Source organism: Lissotriton helveticus, chromosome 7 (genome assembly GCF_964261635.1).
Source record: "Lissotriton helveticus chromosome 7, aLisHel1.1, whole genome shotgun sequence".
NCBI lineage: Eukaryota > Metazoa > Chordata > Amphibia > Caudata > Salamandridae > Lissotriton > Lissotriton helveticus.
Window position 1 is genome coordinate 314,345,533 of NC_136068.1, and position 19,473 is coordinate 314,365,005.

The 19,473-nt window shown below is 44.6% G+C and overlaps 1 protein-coding gene across 6 annotated transcripts in view; it reads left to right on the forward strand.

Moving 5' to 3' along the window:
- Positions 1 to 19,473, forward strand: part of SGK2 (serum/glucocorticoid regulated kinase 2) — a 448,429-nt gene that overhangs the window by 149,251 nt on the left and 279,705 nt on the right. For 4 of the 6 annotated variants that reach the window (XM_078652126.1, XM_078652128.1, XM_078652125.1 and 1 more), the window contains one exon: positions 4,830 to 4,890. The exons of the other annotated variants lie outside the window; for them this stretch is intronic. In XM_078652126.1, the coding sequence (XP_078508252.1) occupies positions 4,855 to 4,890 (36 nt within the window). In that variant the 5' untranslated portion in view covers positions 4,830 to 4,854. The remainder of the gene's footprint in view (positions 1 to 4,829; positions 4,891 to 19,473) is intronic. 6 annotated transcript variants of the gene reach the window in all.

The window sequence follows — 19,473 nt, forward strand, 5'->3', positions numbered from 1 at the left end:
AATATCAGTGTGCATGAACAAACATCTCTTTGACGTGGCTCTTAACACAAGCAGCATGAACGGGCGTGCTCCAGTGAAGCCAGTGGTTCCTCTGGAATCAACAGTGTCTACAGTAAGCCATTCTTCTTGATGCAGTGGTGGCCAATGTAAACAGTGAACCATGCTGCCTCTCAAGCTACAAAATGCAATGACAAGTAACATCACTCTCTTCGGCAGCCGACACTGTGAACTGTCCTCTTATTTTGGTGCCTAGAACATGGTACTGCTGTTAACCAGCCCATTTGTTGACTTCACATCAACTGAAAAGTGATATATACTGAGGTAATCATCAATTGACCCTCCCCTGCCAAAGCCTCCAGCGACAAACACACATAAGAAGTAACTAAGTCCCAAAGCTTCAAAAGGGACCATAGGGGTGGTTAAACAGAGCTTTGTTCGAAATAACCTTCCAAAATGCAGTTTTGTTGTCCATCTGTCTTTTGCCTAAAGACCCTGTGTTTACGGCACATAAATTGTTCTACCTACATGCTCAGTTATCAGATGATTCAAACATACAAGCAGTAGAGTGGCCAATTTTCCATCATCACTTTACATGTGGAGACACTTTGCAAGCACCTACCATCCGTAGACGTTTATTGGAGACTGGAAGACTTAAGAAATGTAGAGCATTATTGGGAATTTATTCTAAATCCCATTCTCTATACAAGCCATCGTAAAAGCCATAACTTGGCCGGATATTGAGTTGGAGTGTGACTTCTATTTGTACTATATTTGATTTCTAATTCCCTTGCCTTCTCCTGGATTAAGCCTTGCTTGCTCGCTATTGCACCTTGTAAAAGACACATTCAGAAAATGATCAACTGCAATATCCAAATGGAGTGAAATAGTCTTCAGATTTGAAATACCAATGGCAGTTATCAATATTTACCACTACTACTGCACAGTAACCACCTACTGCCACGGGATCTGGTTCAGTGGTCACACTTTAGCAACGGAACTAGGATACTTGATATCAAACCCATCTTTACCACTTTACCCATCTATACTGGAAATAAATACTGCATTCTAAATCTGAGCAGGGCACCCAACACACTGCCTTTTCCCTGGGAAGGGTAGCCCCTTGGCCATAACATCAGAATCACTTGCACCCCAACGGTAGTCTTTTGAACTGTTTTGAAACTTAGAACAAGGAAACATGGATTTTTGTTTTTATCCCGGCTTCCCATTTGGCCAACTTGTGTGTCTTTCAGCAATTGCTTTTTAAACTTATTCCTCTGGTCCCTTTTTGGAAAGATCAGCTGTATTTCGAATTAATGTAAAAGATTCTAGTAAGCATTTAGTTTGGAAAGAAAAATAGATTGTATATTACTTGGTATATTGACCAAAATTCCTTGATGTAAATGTCCAGCTTTTGTAGCAAGTAGCAGTGTGCTGTAGTCTTGGGTCTACTACTTTAATATACTCTCATTGTACTCTCTCAGGACCACTGGAAATAGCAAGTAGCAGTGTGCTGTAGTCTTGGGTCTACTACTTTAATATACTCTCCTTGTACTCTCTCAGGACCACTGGAAATATGCATTGGTGAGTACCAAATTAGGTAGCAAGGTTGACTAAATTATGTGCAAGAAAAGGCAAATTATGTAGCCTAATGAGGCATGCTTAATGATAGTATTACTTCATTATTTTTTCTTTTAGACTAGGGATATTCAAAGAACGGCCTTGGGGCCGCATGTGGCCCTCCTGACATTTACATTCAGCCACCTGGGCCTCTGCTTGACTTAACCTTTTCCATGCTGGCCGTACGACGTCACGGTGGGCCTGTGCGGAGGATGACCGCCGGCCATCTAAACTGTGCACACGTCATTTTTTTCCGCACCGCAGCGGAATGTCCCCCATAGCAGAGCGGCTAAACGTGTCATTCAGAAAGCTTTACACCATAAGTATTTATTTACACATTAACTGAAGTAAAAAGAAAAGACTCAAAGAAGGTGGCCTGAACCACTTATCTTTAGGAACACATTAATTTTAAAAGCATTGTGCAACACACATGCAAAATATGATGAAGGCTCTTCAAAATTCAATAAAGTGTATATCACTACATTTAAAGGCGTATTTGTTTTTTAGTGATCCTTTTAAAAAACATCCTAGGAAACATTCATGCCTTCCCCACCCTGACAACAATGCCGTTATGAGCCAAGTCAGTTGTCATGTGCACCCATGATGTTGCCTAGGTTGTTATTATACATGTAACATAATAGTTTATTAAATCAAGCACAAGAGATTTTGTACTGCTCAAATCCTGAACTATTTCACAGTGCCCCCATATGCGATGATGGAAAAAAAACTGAAGCAACGTGAAATAAAACAATTTTCTAGGATCACTCAAGAAGGGAAGCCGGTGTTCAGCCCAGGTTTGATCCCTGCTTCTAAGCACTCTTAATGTTTACAAATAAGAGACTAAAGGCACAAGGGGCATTTGTGAGGCCTAAGATTCCAATTCAATAATCATGCTGCTTTCTTTGTACACATGACTCACAAAGCGAACGATGGCAAGCAAAGAAGGTACCAGGGGTGCGGAGAGGGATAGCGGCTTAGATACAGCATAAACAGTTTTGTCAAATTTATGATTTTTCTAGATGCTAGGGGCTTAATTTCGAAGGAAGATTGGAATGAAAATCTCAAAATATCTCTGGCCCACTGTGCACACTATGTACATGTTTTGTTTCCCTTGTGCTTACCTCTACCTCTTTTTAATAATATCTGCATAATTCCAGTGGCCCTGACCTATGTTTCCTCATCTGACTATACTGCAGCACTTTGAAATGGGCATAATGGAAAAAGTAAACACAAACGGCACACTCTTTTTTTGTTCCAGAATATCTTTATTCAGTTTTTGCATAGAAGAAACATACAAAATAACATAATCCCCCACCCCCCTCTCCAATTTTCGTAGGCATGTGAGAAATCAGACCGCGACAGCCATTGCGTAGGGCTTCCCCAATTTCGGACTGGTTCACATCATGTCCCAGCAGCCAGAACATCACCAAGTGCATACTCCCAGGAAAGGCTTCCATCATGGTTTTCTTTCACACATTCAGTGCTGGTTATTGTCAGTTGGCTGGATTTGCATCTCAGTGGTTTAACATGCTCCTAAACCTGCATTGTGCGGGAGCCCTCCTGTGCTGCATCACCTCCCACCCCTCCACAATGTTTCCCTCTTTTATAACTCATTACAGGCGGATACAGTGGGAGCTGCTTGTCCTTTCAGAGGGTTACAATTGTCCGAGAAGCAAAATGCGCGACAAAGGGAGCCCCACAGTTCCCCTGCAGGGGCAGCGGGACAGGAGCAACAATTGTAGGGCCAACCTGTAACATGCCGGAATGTTGGACTCCCTAGTATGAGGATATACATGTCTTCCTTTTACCAGAGCCCAGAAGTAGGGGGACAGAAGGTGCTGCTCCACCCTCAAGAAAACATTGCAGTTCAGTAAGGGGGGGGGGGGCGATAAAGACATTTACATTTTGTTTTTATTTTGGCCCATTTGCGGAGTTCAAAGACAGAGGTCAAGTGTTATGCATTGTATCCCGATAAACAGTTCATTATTTAACAATGAGATTTGTTTTCCTTTCCCTTTTCTTGATTGCACAGTGAGGTATTTGTTAACGTGAGTAAAGTGATCATCTTGCTGGAGTGTAGGAATTATGAAAGGAAACGCTGCAGGATGGCAAATGTTTTCTAACACACACCATATTTTAAAACGTGTTAAGAACTTTCCAAATGATTCAGCAGCAAGAAAAGTTCAAACGAGGCAGGTTTTATTTTTTTTCTAAACTTTTATTTTTTGTAATTCCGACGTGCTATCAAACCACAGATTTTAAGAGGATCAAAACAAACAAAAACACTTTACTTGGCCAACGATAAATATGTGTAGAAATCCGATTTCCACACATTCTCGTTAGTGCACCACATGGGTTTAGCAGTGAAGCTGCATGACTTACGCAAATTTAGAGGCCTTCTCAGAAGGCAATTACAATGGAAATGTGTTCCCTGTCGAAGACAGTAGGGATCCTAGCGCCCCATGCTTGAGTTATATACTTGGGATAATGTGCTCCAAAATGCACCACTGGACACACCACTAGCTCGCCCATCTCCTGCCGGGAGGGTGTGGCTCGTTTGCTACACAGCTGTGTAACACCAGGATTTTTCAAAACCCCCAGGATTTCACGGGCTCAATATTGATCGCAGCATCCCCCTCAATCAAATCAATACAATAGCACCAACGTGGCTACAAGCACACACATAAATGCCTTTTTATATGTACATGATATGACCGTGATACACCTCACCCTCTTACAGACACACATGTAAACTTACCTTTAGGGTGTTACCTGAACCACACATACATGTGATCGTGAAAACCGTCATTTTATTCCCTACCCACATGTTCATAAACTCACCTTCCGGCACAGTACTGGCACCACGCGTGCGCGTGTTCCCAAAAAGCGCACTGAACCTGTTCTCGCCCGTTCAGGGCGCACCGCCTGAACCAGCGCTCGCTGGATGAAACGGCAACAAAGACTGCTCTGAACGGCAGCAGGTCTTTCTACTTTAAAAGCCGGCTGTAGACCTGAAGGGGCCGAGGCGGGCCTCCCCGGGGAGGTGTCTGTAGGGCAGGGAGGCCCAGCAGGAAGGGGAGGGAGGGAGAGCGGAGGAAAGGTCGGCGCGGCGCAGGCCGTGGCGCATGGGAGCCGGGACGCAGCAGCATGCCTCCAGAAGGGACGGGGTCACTCGCCTGTTAACGCTCTCTCTCCTTCTCTGTCTCTCCCAGTGCTGAGGCGGCTACGTTGCTGAGAATGGAGCGCTCTAAGGCGTTGGTGCAGAACGGACACGTGAGTGATTTCTCCTTCTGTCATGTTAGGTAAACAATCTGGAAATTGTATGTGAACAAACTGCCTTTGTTTTAAGTGATCAAGTTAGGTATAAATTGTGTTAGAAAAGAAACACAGGGGCCCAAAGTTTTTTTTTTCTTGTTTTTTTTCTTTCTAATGAGCCTGGCACTGCCGACCACAGGAGTAAGTTCCGAATATCAAGAGTGCTTAGTCTAACTCTTGATTCCACCTCATGGCTTCTCTTCCCCTCCCCTACACTTCCTTGTTCTTTCTCGCTCGTAAGCTTTTTTTTGTGTTTCCCCATTCTTTCTGCCTTTCTCTTTCACCCTTTTCTGCCTTTGTCTCTTCTGGTGTGAGTTACAGCCAGGGCCACTGGAATAATGCGATTATGCGGCCGCATCATTTTCTGCATAATTAAGGATTTGCTGCTTTTGCTACATAATCCATCTGCATAATCTATAGATTTCGTTTCTGGTCCAAACGATCAAAAGTTACTGAATTCACAGCAACCTGTATTGCCGCAAAGTGAAGGCCCAATGCAAAGTTGCTTTTCATCGTTCAGTTGCTTATTACTGTATTTGGATGTTAACCTGGTAGTAATGAGGTGAAACCTTTTGCCCAGACAGTGTAAAAATGTAAAAATAAATAAATATATGGAGTAGTACTATCACAAAATGTGCATCTTTAGTTTGCATAATTTGCCTTTTCTTACTGCATATTTTGGTCAAACCTACTGCAGAAGTCCAGTGGCCCTGGTTACAGTTTGATGAAAATAAGTCCAGGCCCCCAAAAATGTGTGCCGGTACCCACCACCTGAAATCATAGGCATGATTTAAGCTCTGAGTTTAGAGCACTACATGAAGTGAGTTTAGTGGTTCCCAGACCATCCCTAAATTGGCCCGTGATTTCTGCTTGGTCATGCACATGCTTCGGCCCCAGCGCCTTCGTCTTCCCTTAGAGATGCTGACGCTGGAGCGAGCACCCATGGACAAATGCACTGATCACTCTTCAGTGAAGGGTTTAGAGCGCATTAGGGCTATTTAATTATTTTTTTGTCCGCTATTGAAGGCAAGTTTCAATGTTTGCGAGTCTCCAAATAAGTGAACGTAGGAGGATATGGGTCTTAAATTGGCCTAAGTTAAATAGGAGCACCTCAAGGAGACCTGTTCGCTTTTCACTGTATCCTGGTGCTTGTAGTTGAGAAAATATATAAAGCAGTGGGTCTTACCATGGCAGTCGGTGATAGGTACTCAGGGGAGTCATAGCTGTATAGGAAATTAAGTTTGATTACGCAGTGATTAATTTGAGCCGGCACTTGCCAACACCGGCGATTGTGACAGTCTGCCACAAGGTGGTGGTGTCTGGCAAATTTAGAGATGACCACACCAGTTGATTATTAATTCAGTACACATTAAAATGACTATTACCTGCAACCCAAGTCATTTTATAGTTTTGGGGGCCTGAAATAGTCCGATATGTCACACTTGTAGAGGTTTGATGGTTAGTAGCTGTGGTGTTACTATCCTTGGCAGCACACCAGGGGTACTGTGTGGTGACCTCCCGACGAGACCACCTGGTAATTTTATTTTAAATTCAAATTAAGCACTATAATAAAGTACAGATCAATAAAGAAGCAACGTTAATATGTGTAAATATGAAGTAATTTAAAATTGAAGGCAAAAAATAAATTTTTCATTGTCAGCTTGATTGAAGCTGTGCAGGTAGAGCAAACGGAATCTAGCGTAGACGATTGGTGGCCTCAATTTAAGTGGCAACAAAAAAGGCACATGCATTAGAACCAAAAAAGACAGTGTATACTGGAGTATAGCATGTCACTTCGTTTTTAAGACTTAAAACGTATTTAGAAAATCCCCAACCTTCCCATTAAAATTACTGTATTTCTATATTTGATTGCACATTAAATAAAATCCTAGAACTATTTGTGTATTTGTTTGATGTATGCTTGCTTCTGTATTGTTTTGAGGTTAAAAACCTAGAAGTTGCTTAGGCCAGGGGACCTTGGCTTACAATTATGGCCTGCTGTAATCCAGTAATGATTCCGTTGGTGGTGGGCACAGAATTCAAAAGGTTAGGAGCTTCTGATTTAGAGGAAAACTCTATAAGAAGAACTAACATTGAAAAGCCAACAAGTCTAGCGTTGTCAGCAAGCCATTTTTCCCTATGTCAATGCTTTTTTTTTCTTTTATAAAATGTTATTCTTGAATGAGCCGTAAGACCCTCACCAATATATAAAACAAAAAAATGGCTAAAATCAAAACAATGTTTTTGGACATAAAAAGCACACATTGGATTAGTAGCCCATGGCAATGAAGGGCAGTAATTTATATGCAGATGTGCTCTTTGTGAAAAAAACAAAAAGCTGTCACGCAGCTGGTTGCTAACCTTTTGGCCTTGCCGATAGAGCCAATATATATAAAGAAACATGGCTAAACAACAAAAAAATGGGGTCTTGAAATGGGCATTTTGGCGTAGAAGTTCCAAGTTCTGAATGAAACTACTTTGCTTGAATGTGCTCCTTGTGAAAGGGCGGAATTTCCTGGGGAAGAGAAGGTAGCCAATTCCTGAAGTGGGCTGACACATCGCCCCAAGCTGTAAAATGTAGTGGGCCAAAGAAAAGACACAAAAGAGACCAATGGACGAAGATGGCTGGAAGAAAGCCCTTACTTAGTAAGAACATCATATAGATACAAGTTGATCAAAAAGGGCCACCTCACATTGGGTGGGTGTATATCTGGATGTCATTGGAATACACCTTCTTTGTTAAAATACCCCTCACACACCAAAAGGGCCCTTGGTGTCATGCTTCATCATCGGGGTCTTCCCGTCCCGCTGCGGGGCGGGGCAGTGCTGCGACAAGCGACTACGCTGGAGCACCTTTAGGTGGAGGTGCTATGTGTTGGGAGTGAGTGTCAGTGTGGTCAGGAGTGATATAAAGTGTGAGTCGTTAAATACCTGGCCTAGTGGAAAAAAGAAATTTTATTAAACACTGGCTGGTATTGTTAAAAAGAAAAGTGAAGCGGAGAGATGGAGCAGATTAATGGGCTCTCCTATGTGGGTCAACATGTTTCGAGGCGTGAGGCCTCTTCGTCAGGACCTAGGGGAAGATCCCCCTGTCACTCACTAGTGTTTCTCCACAGAGGTAGAAAAAAGTGTATATACAAGAAAAGTGAAATACGATTAACTATGTGTGTAACTACAATTAATAATTACGACACATTTTTGCTTTCACACTAATAATGTAGTATGCCTGCAAGATAAGAAAAACTTATTATAATTGCGCCGATCCCAAAGTGCGCTTAACTCTAAGTCACCTGTAAGGGAGAAAGAGACACACAAACATATATACCAGTTGGAATGTTGGGATCATGCATAAGCAGTGAAGGAGATTTGAGCACATCCTGAGAAAACATACACTCACACACAGAAATGTGGCACATGGGGGATGTTAATAGCCAGGAGTAGAGGTATTCAAATGCATACTTATCATTGGAGGAGTCAATGCCTCATGAGCCAGCTTAAGACAGAAGGGTAAAATGGGGTCCCAACTACAGAGGGGAGAGAGAGGGAATGCATTGAATTTCTGTCCCATCAGATGTTTGCCAAGTATCAGAAGGCAAGGGTCTAACTGAGACACAAGGTTCGTCCTATTCAAACGGCTATGCCGTACTTACTGAGCCCCTCGCACGCTCGTGCTTCCTCCTTCGTCTGCGGCTTCCGTGGATGTGAGGGAGGCAGAGGGCGGCGCGTTTTTATAGAGTAGAGTAATTGATTGATTGTTCAATTAAGTGAGGAAAGCGCGCCGAAGTAGCAGGAGCCCAAAGGTTAGTAATGCAGGCGGCCATGTTAGAGTGGTAGGTAGCCACACCCCGCTCCTTTTGATACAGTCTCGGTCGTGGGTTATTAGATCGAGTGCCTGGATCCTGAAAGGCTTAGACCGATATCTTAAATCTGTAGTAGCTTACTACTCGAGAGACTATCGTTAGAATTAAATCCACCCGCACCCGCGCTGTAAGGCACAGTGCATTCTAAGCGTACACGGCGCATGCGCCGGATTGCTCGTTCTACACGCATGTGCGTAGGACTAACACTGTAACCCGCGCGCATGCGCAAATCTTCCCCGGTTACAGTGTTTAAGGAAGGCAAGCGTCTGTAGGGCTAGGGGACCATGAATGCCTCAAAATATAGTCTTATTATGGCTGGAAAAATGGTAATAATGCAGATGAGATATTAAGATGGTAAATGTAGATTGCTGAGCCACATCTATAATGTCTGTAGGGCTAGGGGACCATGAATGCCTCAAAATATAGTCTTATTATGGCTGGAAAAATGGTAATAATGCAGAAGAGATATTAAGATGGTGAATGTAGATTGCTGAGCCACATCTATAATGTTGTTTTTTACATAAATATACATTTCAGTTATATGAGGACTCGGAGAGGAAGAACCTTGAAAGAATTATACTTTAAACAGGAACCAGTTGCTCTAGGTGTGTATTCACCAGAAGCCCCTAGGTATTCAGTTGGGCCCACGGAATGTCGTCATTAAGGCCTGTGCGGTGTGTTCCCAGACGGTACACCCAGCGTTGTTCTTTAGATAGAAGGTCTTTGTCATTGGAAAAAGCCTCGATGACTGTCCATTTCAGGTCATGGACATTGTGTCCTATGGTGGCAAAGTGTGCAGACATTTTTGTTGTTGTCCTATTGCAGCGTACATTGCTGCGGTGTTCACCCATTCGAATCTTCACGGGTCTGCTGGTCATGCCCACATACTCCTTGTTGCAGGGACATGTGATCAGGTACACCACATTACGGCTATTACAATTAGTAAAGGCTCGTTGTTCCCATGTGGATTGGTTGGAAAATGTGATACTTCTGCTCTTCTGTGTGTATTGGCAAGATACACATGCACCACATGGGTGGTGTCCACTGACCCCTATGACTCTAGAGGGTTCAATTATTCCAGTTCCTTTTGGTCTGGTATGGACCAGAAGATCCTTCAGGTTCTTTCCTCTTCTATGTGAAAACATAGGTTTAGGAAAATTCAGTTTGCCACAGGATAACAATCTCCAATGTTTGTTCACGATCTTGGTGATCTGGTTGGAGTTTGTATTGTAAGTTGTTACGCAGATGGGGCGTGGATCAGGTTCTTTTGCCTCCGTGTCTTCCAACAGCGCTTCCCTGTTGTTGTTACGGGCACGTTTGAGGCCTTTACGAACAATGTTCGTAGGGTATTGCCTGTTCAGAAGTTTGCACTCCAATTCAGCCGGTTGTGTCTTAAAGTCATTAATGTTGCTACAATTACGCCGTAGGCGGAGGAACTGTCCATACGGAAGATTCTCACGTAGATGGCGTGGGTGGAAACTACTGTAAAGGAGCAAACTGTTCTTGGCTGTTGGTTTAAAGTGAGTGCATGTTGCAAGTTTACCATCTTTGGGGTAGATGTTTAGATCGAGGAAAACTAGGTTTTCATTGGAAGCAGTGTGAGTGAATTTTAGGAACTGATCCTGTTGGTTCAGCCAGTTCATGAACCGGGTGACAGAGTCTAGGTCACCCCTCCAGATGACTAATATGTCATCAATGTACCTTTTCCATGTAAGTACATGATGCCTGTAGGGATTGCTGGCGTTCAAAATTTTTGTGGTTTCCAGGTGATGCACGTATAGACCTGCCAGGCTGGGGGCACAAGTACTCCCCATGCTGGTTCCGTGTCTTTGAAGGTAGTAAGTGTCCTCATACTGAAAAAAGTTTTTTGTGAGAGATAGAGAAATGCATTCAAGGACCACTTGTCTGGGGGTGTGGTAATCCCACGGTGTGGAGAATAGTACTTCTTCTATTATTTCCAAGGTTTCTCTATGTGGAAGACTTGTATAAAGGCTCTCCACGTCAAGACCCACAAGGAGATCGTGTTCCGGGTCAAAGGAAACCTCTTTGATCACTTGGAGGACTGCCTTGGTGTCCCTGAGATAGGTATCCGTAGTTTGAATAATTGGTCGAAGGAATGCGTCAGCAAATTTAGATAGTGTCTGGCATAAACTCAATCTTGGAACCACTATCGGACGCCCAGGTGGATAAGGGGCGTCCTTGTGAATCTTGGGTATAGTGTAGAAGTACGGTACTTTCGGTTTGTCTTGGATTAGAAATTCACTCTCCTTTCTAGTCAGCCAATCATGAGCTCTGGCTTCCTCGATCATTATCAGGATCGAGATCCTCACTTCCTCGGTGGGATCTTCTCTTAGCACCTGATAGTTACGTCCATCATTCAACAGTTTCCTGCATTCCCTGTCATAGTTACTGTAGGCCTGTACAACTGTGGCCCCACCCTTGTCGGCTGGTTTGATCACGATAGTCTGATTATTTGCAAGTTCGTGCAGAGCAGCCTGTTCCTGTCTGGAAGTATTCTGAAAGGAGATCTTGTCACCGATGGGTAACTTCTCAAGATCTTCCATCACTGCTTTCTCGAAAGTCAACAGTTCTACAGGGATGGTGGAGTCTAACGGGGTGAAAGTTGACTTTTTCTTTAACCCTGTATCTGACTGATCGGAACCCTCATTGGTCGAGTCCTGAAAAAACGCTCGGAGTTTGAGTTTCCGCATGAACTCTTTCATCTCCTGACAGAAAATTTGTCCATTTTGTTCGTAGGAACAAAGCCTAGACCTTTGGACAGAACGTTCTCTTGGGCCTCCGTTAACTCTTGATCCGACAGGTGCATAGCCGTTTGAATAGGACGAACCTTGTGTCTCAGTTAGACCCTTGCCTTCTGATACTTGGCAAACATCTGATGGGACAGAAATTCAATGCATTCCCTCTCTCTCCCCTCTGTAGTTGGGACCCCATTTTACCCTTCTGTCTTAAGCTGGCTCATGAGGCATTGACTCCTCCAATGATAAGTATGCATTTGAATACCTCTACTCCTGGCTATTAACATCCCCCATGTGCCACATTTCTGTGTGTGTGTATGTTTTCTCAGGATGTGCTCAAATCTCCTTCACTGCTTATGCATGATCCCAACATTCCAACTGGTATATATGTTTGTGTGTCTCTTTCTCCCTTACAGGTGACTTAGAGTTAAGCGCACTTTGGGATCGGCGCAATTATAATAAGTTTTTCTTATCTTGCAGGCATACTACATTATTAGTGTGAAAGCAAAAATGTGTCGTAATTATTAATTGTAGTTACACACATAGTTAATCGTATTTCACTTTTCTTGTATATACACTTTTTTCTACCTCTGTGGAGAAACACTAGTGAGTGACATGGTGATCTTCCCCTAGGTTCTGACGAAGAGGCCTCACGCCTCGAAACATGTTGACCCACATAGGAGAGAGAGCCCATTAATCTGCTCCATCTCTCCGCTTCACTTTTCTTTTTAACAATACCAGCCAGTGTTTAATAAAATTTCTTTTTTCCACTAGGCCAGGTATTTTTTAACGACTCACACTTTATATCACTCCTGACCCCACTGACACTCACTCCCAACACATAGCACCTCCACCTAAAGGTGCTCCAGCGTAGTCGCTTGTCGCAGCACTGCCCCGCCCCGCAGCGGGACGGGAAGACCCCGATGATGAAGCATGACACCAAGGGCCCTTTTGGTGTGTGAGGGGTATTTTAACAAAGAAGGTGTATTCCAATGACATCCGGATATACACCCACCCAATGTGAGGTGGCCCTTTTTGATTAACTAAAATCCCTGATAAGAGGAGGACGTGCCCACCTCGGTGCCCACCGGCACCACCTCTTCACTCCCCCCTTTTTGATTTCCTTAGTTCATCATATAGATATACCTTTAGTAAAATCAAATCGTCTTGGCTAACGCCAGACCGAAAAACTAATCTGATAAAACTACAATTAGTCACCGAGAATGCTTGAGGTTAGTCCGCTGGTAATTTCATGTGGTGTTTTCTATTGGAATGAAGGGGGGAGGGAGTACTCTTGCCATAGGAGGAAGAACTGGGTTAATGTCCAAGTCTCTCTATTTAGCTTCTCGGTATGTGCAGACAATTCAGAAAAAAGAAAGTTTTCTATAACGTATGTAAGTAAACTAAACTGAGATGCTGCTCGTTATTCCTACATTAGTGCAATGAAGGGGATTATGAGCTCTGCTGTAGAGTCTGCCGATTCTGGAAGGGGGGGGTATGTTTCCTTGAGACCGGTATACCTGGGCATAAAGGCCTGCTGCAACAAGTGCAGTATGAAGAGAAGACTGCAACTGTGGCATAAACCTGGAGTAAAAGGAGAAAGCACACGAAAGGCATTGCTATGCTTTGCTTTTTGAGAAGATCTAGATTTTAAAAAGAATTACTTTTAAAATCTAGTGCATAGACTGTACAAGCAGAAGAAGGATGATAACCTTTTGTATATAGCACAATGTAATTGTAATTGCAAACTCCGCATGTTAGCGTAGGTATAACTAGCTATTTCAATCAATAATATGTATTCATGAAACAGACATTCAGAAAAAAAGTGTAAAAGAAATCTTTTTTTATAACGCTTTGTTTTTATATTTTATGAAGCAAAAGTACATTACCATAATTCGTCCCACAACAGTATGAATCACAAATTACATTTTTCAAAGACCTACTTAGACTGAGAGACCGACACAAAGGACAGACAGACTAACATACAAAGGATGCTGTTGAGCAATACACAGATACTGACCACATTAGACAGAGTGGCAAAAGAGGTACAGGCTGACAACACACCAGAGAGGCAGCGGCTGATGTGCATCGAACCGCAAATTTACAGACCCACAACACTGCACAGAGACAGAAAAACACAAGAGACTTGGGCGAACAACACAAACATACAACACAGCAGAGAAACAAACTAACAAACCAGCACAGACTGACTGATGACACCGACGAGGCAATGACGGACGAGATACAAAGGTTAACCATACAGACTGACAAAACAGCGGGCATATCTGACAACACACACAGGACAACACAAAACAGACTGATAGCACATCAGAGACACTGACTGACATTACAGACTGACCGCACAGATGCAGATTGACAACACAAAAAGGTCTGTCAACACTAGGGCCGAAAGCTGACATAGGCACATTCACAGACTGACCACATGGGAAAGACTTTTGTCAGCGTGTCAGTAGCACGCCTGGCTTCTGCAGTGCTGCTGGGCATCCACCCGGTCCACTCTAATACTGTGGGGATGCTAGGCACCGGTTCGACTCCTGCATCTGAGAGCCACCTGGCCACTGCAGTGCTGCTGGACGCCCTTGGGCTCCAGAGGTGACGAGGGGGCCTAGCCAACTCCTGCAATGACTCTCGATGCCCACTCGGCCCCTGAAATGATGCTGACCCCCTACAGGGTGTGCTAGGGGTGGCACAGCAGATAACCTCGCTTCCCTCCTTCAAACTGGCACTTCCAGCCCTGGTGATGCAGGAGTGCGGTTAGAGGGAGAAGGAGGAGGGCTGAAAAGCATGGGAAAGCGGGACAGAGGAAGTGGCTGCTAGGGAGAATTCTGCAGGCAGTAGCAGGCCCCCGGGTCCTCCCGCCTGTGTTTACGTCTGGGAATGTCCGTGTCTGCACAGCCAGGGTCCAGCTGCGACTGACCCAGGGCATTGCTTTACGTGTTGTCTGGTGATATGGAATATTATATTTTAGCCGTGTGCCTTCCCCTTTACAGGCCTTTTTAATCTGTATCTTCAATGGGCAAGCAGCGACCTGGGAGGGGTGGTGGGGGCATTTTGTGGAGGCGGGAGAAGGTGCTGTACTGGGGCAAGTGCAACAGAGTGCAACTGCAATCCCAAACCAAGACACAAAAATAAGCAAGACAAGATAAGCTTGCCTAAAGATGGCCTGCCCGTCAAGATGGAGAGCAAGGAAAAGATGGAGGTGCTGTGTGCATGTCCTCTCGAGCTTGTTTACGCTGGTTTTGAAATGCATTAAAAGAAGCAGCCACAGAGGACAAATTGGCAACAGGTAAGCAGCGACCTGGGAGGGTTGGTGGGGACAGGTTGGGGAGGCTGGTGAAGGTGCAGTGCTGGGGCAAGCGCAACGGAGTGCGATTGCATACACCAAAGAAGCCATAAAAAAAGAAACGAGAGAAGATGAGCACAAATCACGTTGTTGTTCTAACAGCTGGCAAACCACAAAAATATTGTCCTCACAGCGTATCATAAAAACTGTAAGGGCAAGAGCATACATAACCGGGGCGATCCATATGGGAGATTACAAGAGCCCAAAAGGAGTGACTAGAAAGCTATTTAACCAATCAAAAGCTGGCATTTACGAAGGACAGAAAGCGGAACCAATTAAAAAGATAGGCGGTGCTCCAGGCCCATATTCTAGATACAGTATGCCTTCTTTGTGGTTTAGCAAGATACTCCAGTGTGGTTTTTGGGAAATCTAAAACTCCCACCCCCCCTCAATCATATTGACCAAGCTACACCCCTGCCTATCGCCTTTGTGGTACTCAGAGTTCTCTGTCCAGGTGCTCAATCTACTGACTAATCTGGGGTGGATCATAGCCCAACTTATTTCCAACACCACATGAGACAAAATGACTTCATGAGCACTCCTGGCACAGGGGTTGCTGGAGTGACTATAGAGCCCATGCCTCATTGACTGAAACTTGACACACTCACAACCCAGGCCAGAAGCGTAGCACAGCCTCCAAGAGCCCTTGCTGCACAGGGGGCCCCCAAAGCCTTCGGAGGTCACCCATCCTTTCACTGGGGCCCTCCTTTCAGGTCCAGGACAATTAATATTTACAAGAAGTGGGAGACTCGGGGGGGGCTTCTCAAAACATTCTGCGGGGGGGGGGCTCATTGTGTGATATGCCACTGGCCCAGTGGTCAGCACTGTTTTGAAGCAGCTATTTTGCCTGTAGTGTACCTAGTCCAGAAAGATTGACTCACTTGTTAACACTAACGAAATTCAAGAACAGATGGCAGGGTCCAAAGTTTTCATGCTGTTACTGGAAAAACAGGTCTGTCCATCACTAAAGAAAATGGATCAAATACATCCTTAATATAGATAATATGGTGCCAGTGCTGGGGCAGTTTAATGTAACCAGGCCCCTGGTGTTTTGGCACAGTTGTGATTATCTACGTGCCACGAGAATATATCTGCAACTCTCCTAAAAGAGAATTCGTATTGCTGATAATGGCTTGCAGAATCCTACAGTTTTTATTGAAGTTTTAAATAGCACAAACGCCACACAAAAATATTGACACATTTTACGTAAGCATCAGTTACATCACACACGGTCACATTCATTTTTTGTTGGGGACCGGGAGATTAAGTGATTTGTTAAGAATCAGAGAGTTGAACTTGTCTCCTCGATTCCAATGTCGGCATCTCTGTTGCGCCATATTCTCTTCTTAGGACCTGATTTAGATTTTGGCAGATGGGTTACTCTGTCACAATGGTGACAAAAATCCCGTCCAAAATATAAATCACAATATGTCCTATGGGATGTGTATTTCAGCAGATGGGATATGCATCACCGTTATGACAAAATAACCCATCCACCAAAATCTAAATCTGGTCCATAGTGTTTTGCTGACAGGGTACCAGGGAGGAGCTGCTCTTTCTTAGGGCCACGGACCCTCGGAGTGCGCTCTCTAGTAATGACGGGATTTTGTAATGTTCTGCGCAGAAAGTGCTTCAATGTTCTAATCTCCAGGTAAGAGCCGTCTGTCATCACTCCTCTGCATATCCATGGATCTCTGCAGCCTGATCATTGAGTCCAGGAGCTCTCACTATTAATGAATGAGGAAATGGATGCAATGGTGCTTCAGTGCTTTGCTGACAGAGTCCCGTGAGGAGACATCCCTGCATCTTATCCAGCATTGGAGTATCTTTCATAGATTCACATGCCTGAATCATTCCCTGTCACTGAGGCAGGAGTCCCACGGTAAATAAAAAAGCAATGCCAAAGGTAAATGATAGTAGTAGGCCCTAAAGAAAAAAGCCTGAGGCCTAGATCCTATCTACATCATTATGCTTAAAGGACCAACGTTTTTGTCCCAACCAATCGGCTATCAGCACCCTCTAGAACACTTTCAGCAGAGCCAGTTCTCCTCTGATTTTCACCTCACGTCATGTGGAAGGGAGTCTCCCTGAGTGCTACTCAGTTTATTCTTCAATATGTCTGACAAGAAGGCCTTGTTCAAGCCCTGCAGAACCTGCGACAAGAAGAGAGTCCATGTTCATGATCAACATAAGGACTGCATTTACTGCCTCTACCCTAAGCATGAGGCAAAAGATTGTAAAATGTGCCGTACCTTCCCTTCTAAAACTCTAAGGGATAGGGATAGGGAGGCAAGAGTCCTGTTGTGGCATAAATCTTCTTTGGCCGAAGATGATGACAGAGCCTCAACTTCCAGCAAGAGAGCTAGATCACAGGACAGTTCTTCAAGTGAGGGGAGAAAACATCTTAAATCCTCCCACTCTACTTCTGGCCCTTCTCAGAGGTCTCCCTCTACTTCCTCTGGGCCTATGCAGTCTCCACAGACTACAGCTCTCAAGGACTCTAAAAAGGAATCTTCCAAAACAGTGAGTAAGCTTCTCAGAATCTTTGGCTTTACCTATATCGTCGATTTCTGTCACATCTTCAGCACCTTCATCGACGGCGACGATATCTACTACTTCTATTACTTCTCCTATACTGTCGACCAGGATTTCTATTATGACTAAGAAGACCGTCGTCGAAGAATCGTCGACGAAGGCCTCATCGGCGAAGTTGTCATCTAAACACTCATCAACGAAGGTACCGTTGATGAAGCTTCCACCATCGACGAAAGTGTCGTCGAAGAAGACACAAGTATCTACTGTGCCGTCGACGGGAAGATCCCAAGCTCGTCGACGATGATTCAGTCGATGACGATAGCAAAGAGTCAATCGACAATTCCATCTACGATTATTCAGTCGACGACCATACCATCGACAATGGTTGTACCAGCTCCACTAAGGCTTTAGTGGAGGGCCCAGCTTGTTCAACGCCGATTTCATCAAAAAGTTTTCACCTTAATTCGTTTCAAAGGCATGAGTGTTCCAATATTTCCCCTCTTACTCCATCTCACCTCCTGGAAACATATGCCCAAGAGGATGATGATGATTATGACAATGAAGGACCTTTTGGAATAGCTAGTCATCCTTCTGAACTGCATATCAAATGTCAAGAGGAAGATGAAGACTACAATGAGCACTACTCCCAAGAGGACATTGTCGTTCCTCATCACACAGTATACCAGAGGCACTCTCGGCGCTCGGATACCAGCCATCTGCCTCCTAACCTTATCCAGGACTTGCAAGCCATGCTAGCTGATTTTAAGCAGTGGTTTCTCCCACAGCAGGTTATTTCACCACCTCCGCCTGTGGCGGTTCCAGATCTTTACCTCCACCTGAAGCTCTGGTACCAATGTCTCCAATTACAGAGCCTCCTCTGGAACACCAACCTTCTCAGCCTCCTTAAGAGCAGGACACTTCCTCTGATGAGGAAGTTGAAGAAGGTGAATTGCCAGAAAATCCTCATTTGGACCCATGGAATTCTTCTATTATCCCTATGCATTTGCCTCCAACTCCTCTGCCATCTGACTCCCCACCAGAAGATATAGGTGGATTTCATAATCTCATGCAGCTGGCTGCTACTAGGTTTCAACTTCCAGTAACGGTGGAACAAACTGAATGTTTCCTTCACGATTTTAAGGAGGAGTCCAGAAAAGTTAACAGAGCCGTTCCTATAATAGATTATATATGGAACGAGGGTATCAAGATTATGAAAAACCCGACACCCGGGCGTGCGGTGCTTCCGCGGATAGATAAAAAGTATCGTGCTCCGGCCAATAGTCCATCCTGCCTCATCGGGCACCCCAGGCCGGATTCCTTCATTTCCCAGGCTGCCCAGCAAAGGTCTAAGAACCCGGCAACGCCTATTACTACACCGTCGGACAAAGAAGGACGTCGTCTTGACCTGATTGGGAAAAGTTTTTCAACCATGGCCGCCGCTTCCATCAGGGCAGCTAATTCATTAGCGATCATAGGGCGTTACGATCGCCAAATGTGGTCGGATATGGATGGTCTGATTGACCTCATTCCAGAGGAGAAAAGACAGGAAGCACGAAAGATTTTACTAGAAGGAGAGCGCGCAGCATCAGAGACAGTTGGCTGGTGCTGCAGTTCTCAGGCGCCAGGGTTGGCTTAAAGCCACCACCTTCCGACCAGAAGTCCAAACAAAGATATTAGACATGGCCTACGACAGCGAATCATTGTTTGGCAAACACATCGACGAAGCCGTCCAAGCAGTCAAGGCCAATATGGACACAGCAAGATCTTTGGATTCCTTACAATACAAGCGTGGAACATTCAGAGGTGCTAAGGGGCTTGGTTATTCCTCTAGAGGAGGTTACCAAATGCAACAGAACAGGCAATATCTGCCCCAATATAGGCAAAATTACCAATCATCGTACTGTCAATCCAATACGACTGGTTTCTCTCGCCAGGGAGGTCGAAAACGATCCAACAACCAGGGGCGAGACTCTAGCAGAATACAGTGAGCTCAGCAGGGCGCCAATCACATCTCCTCCGCGTGGGC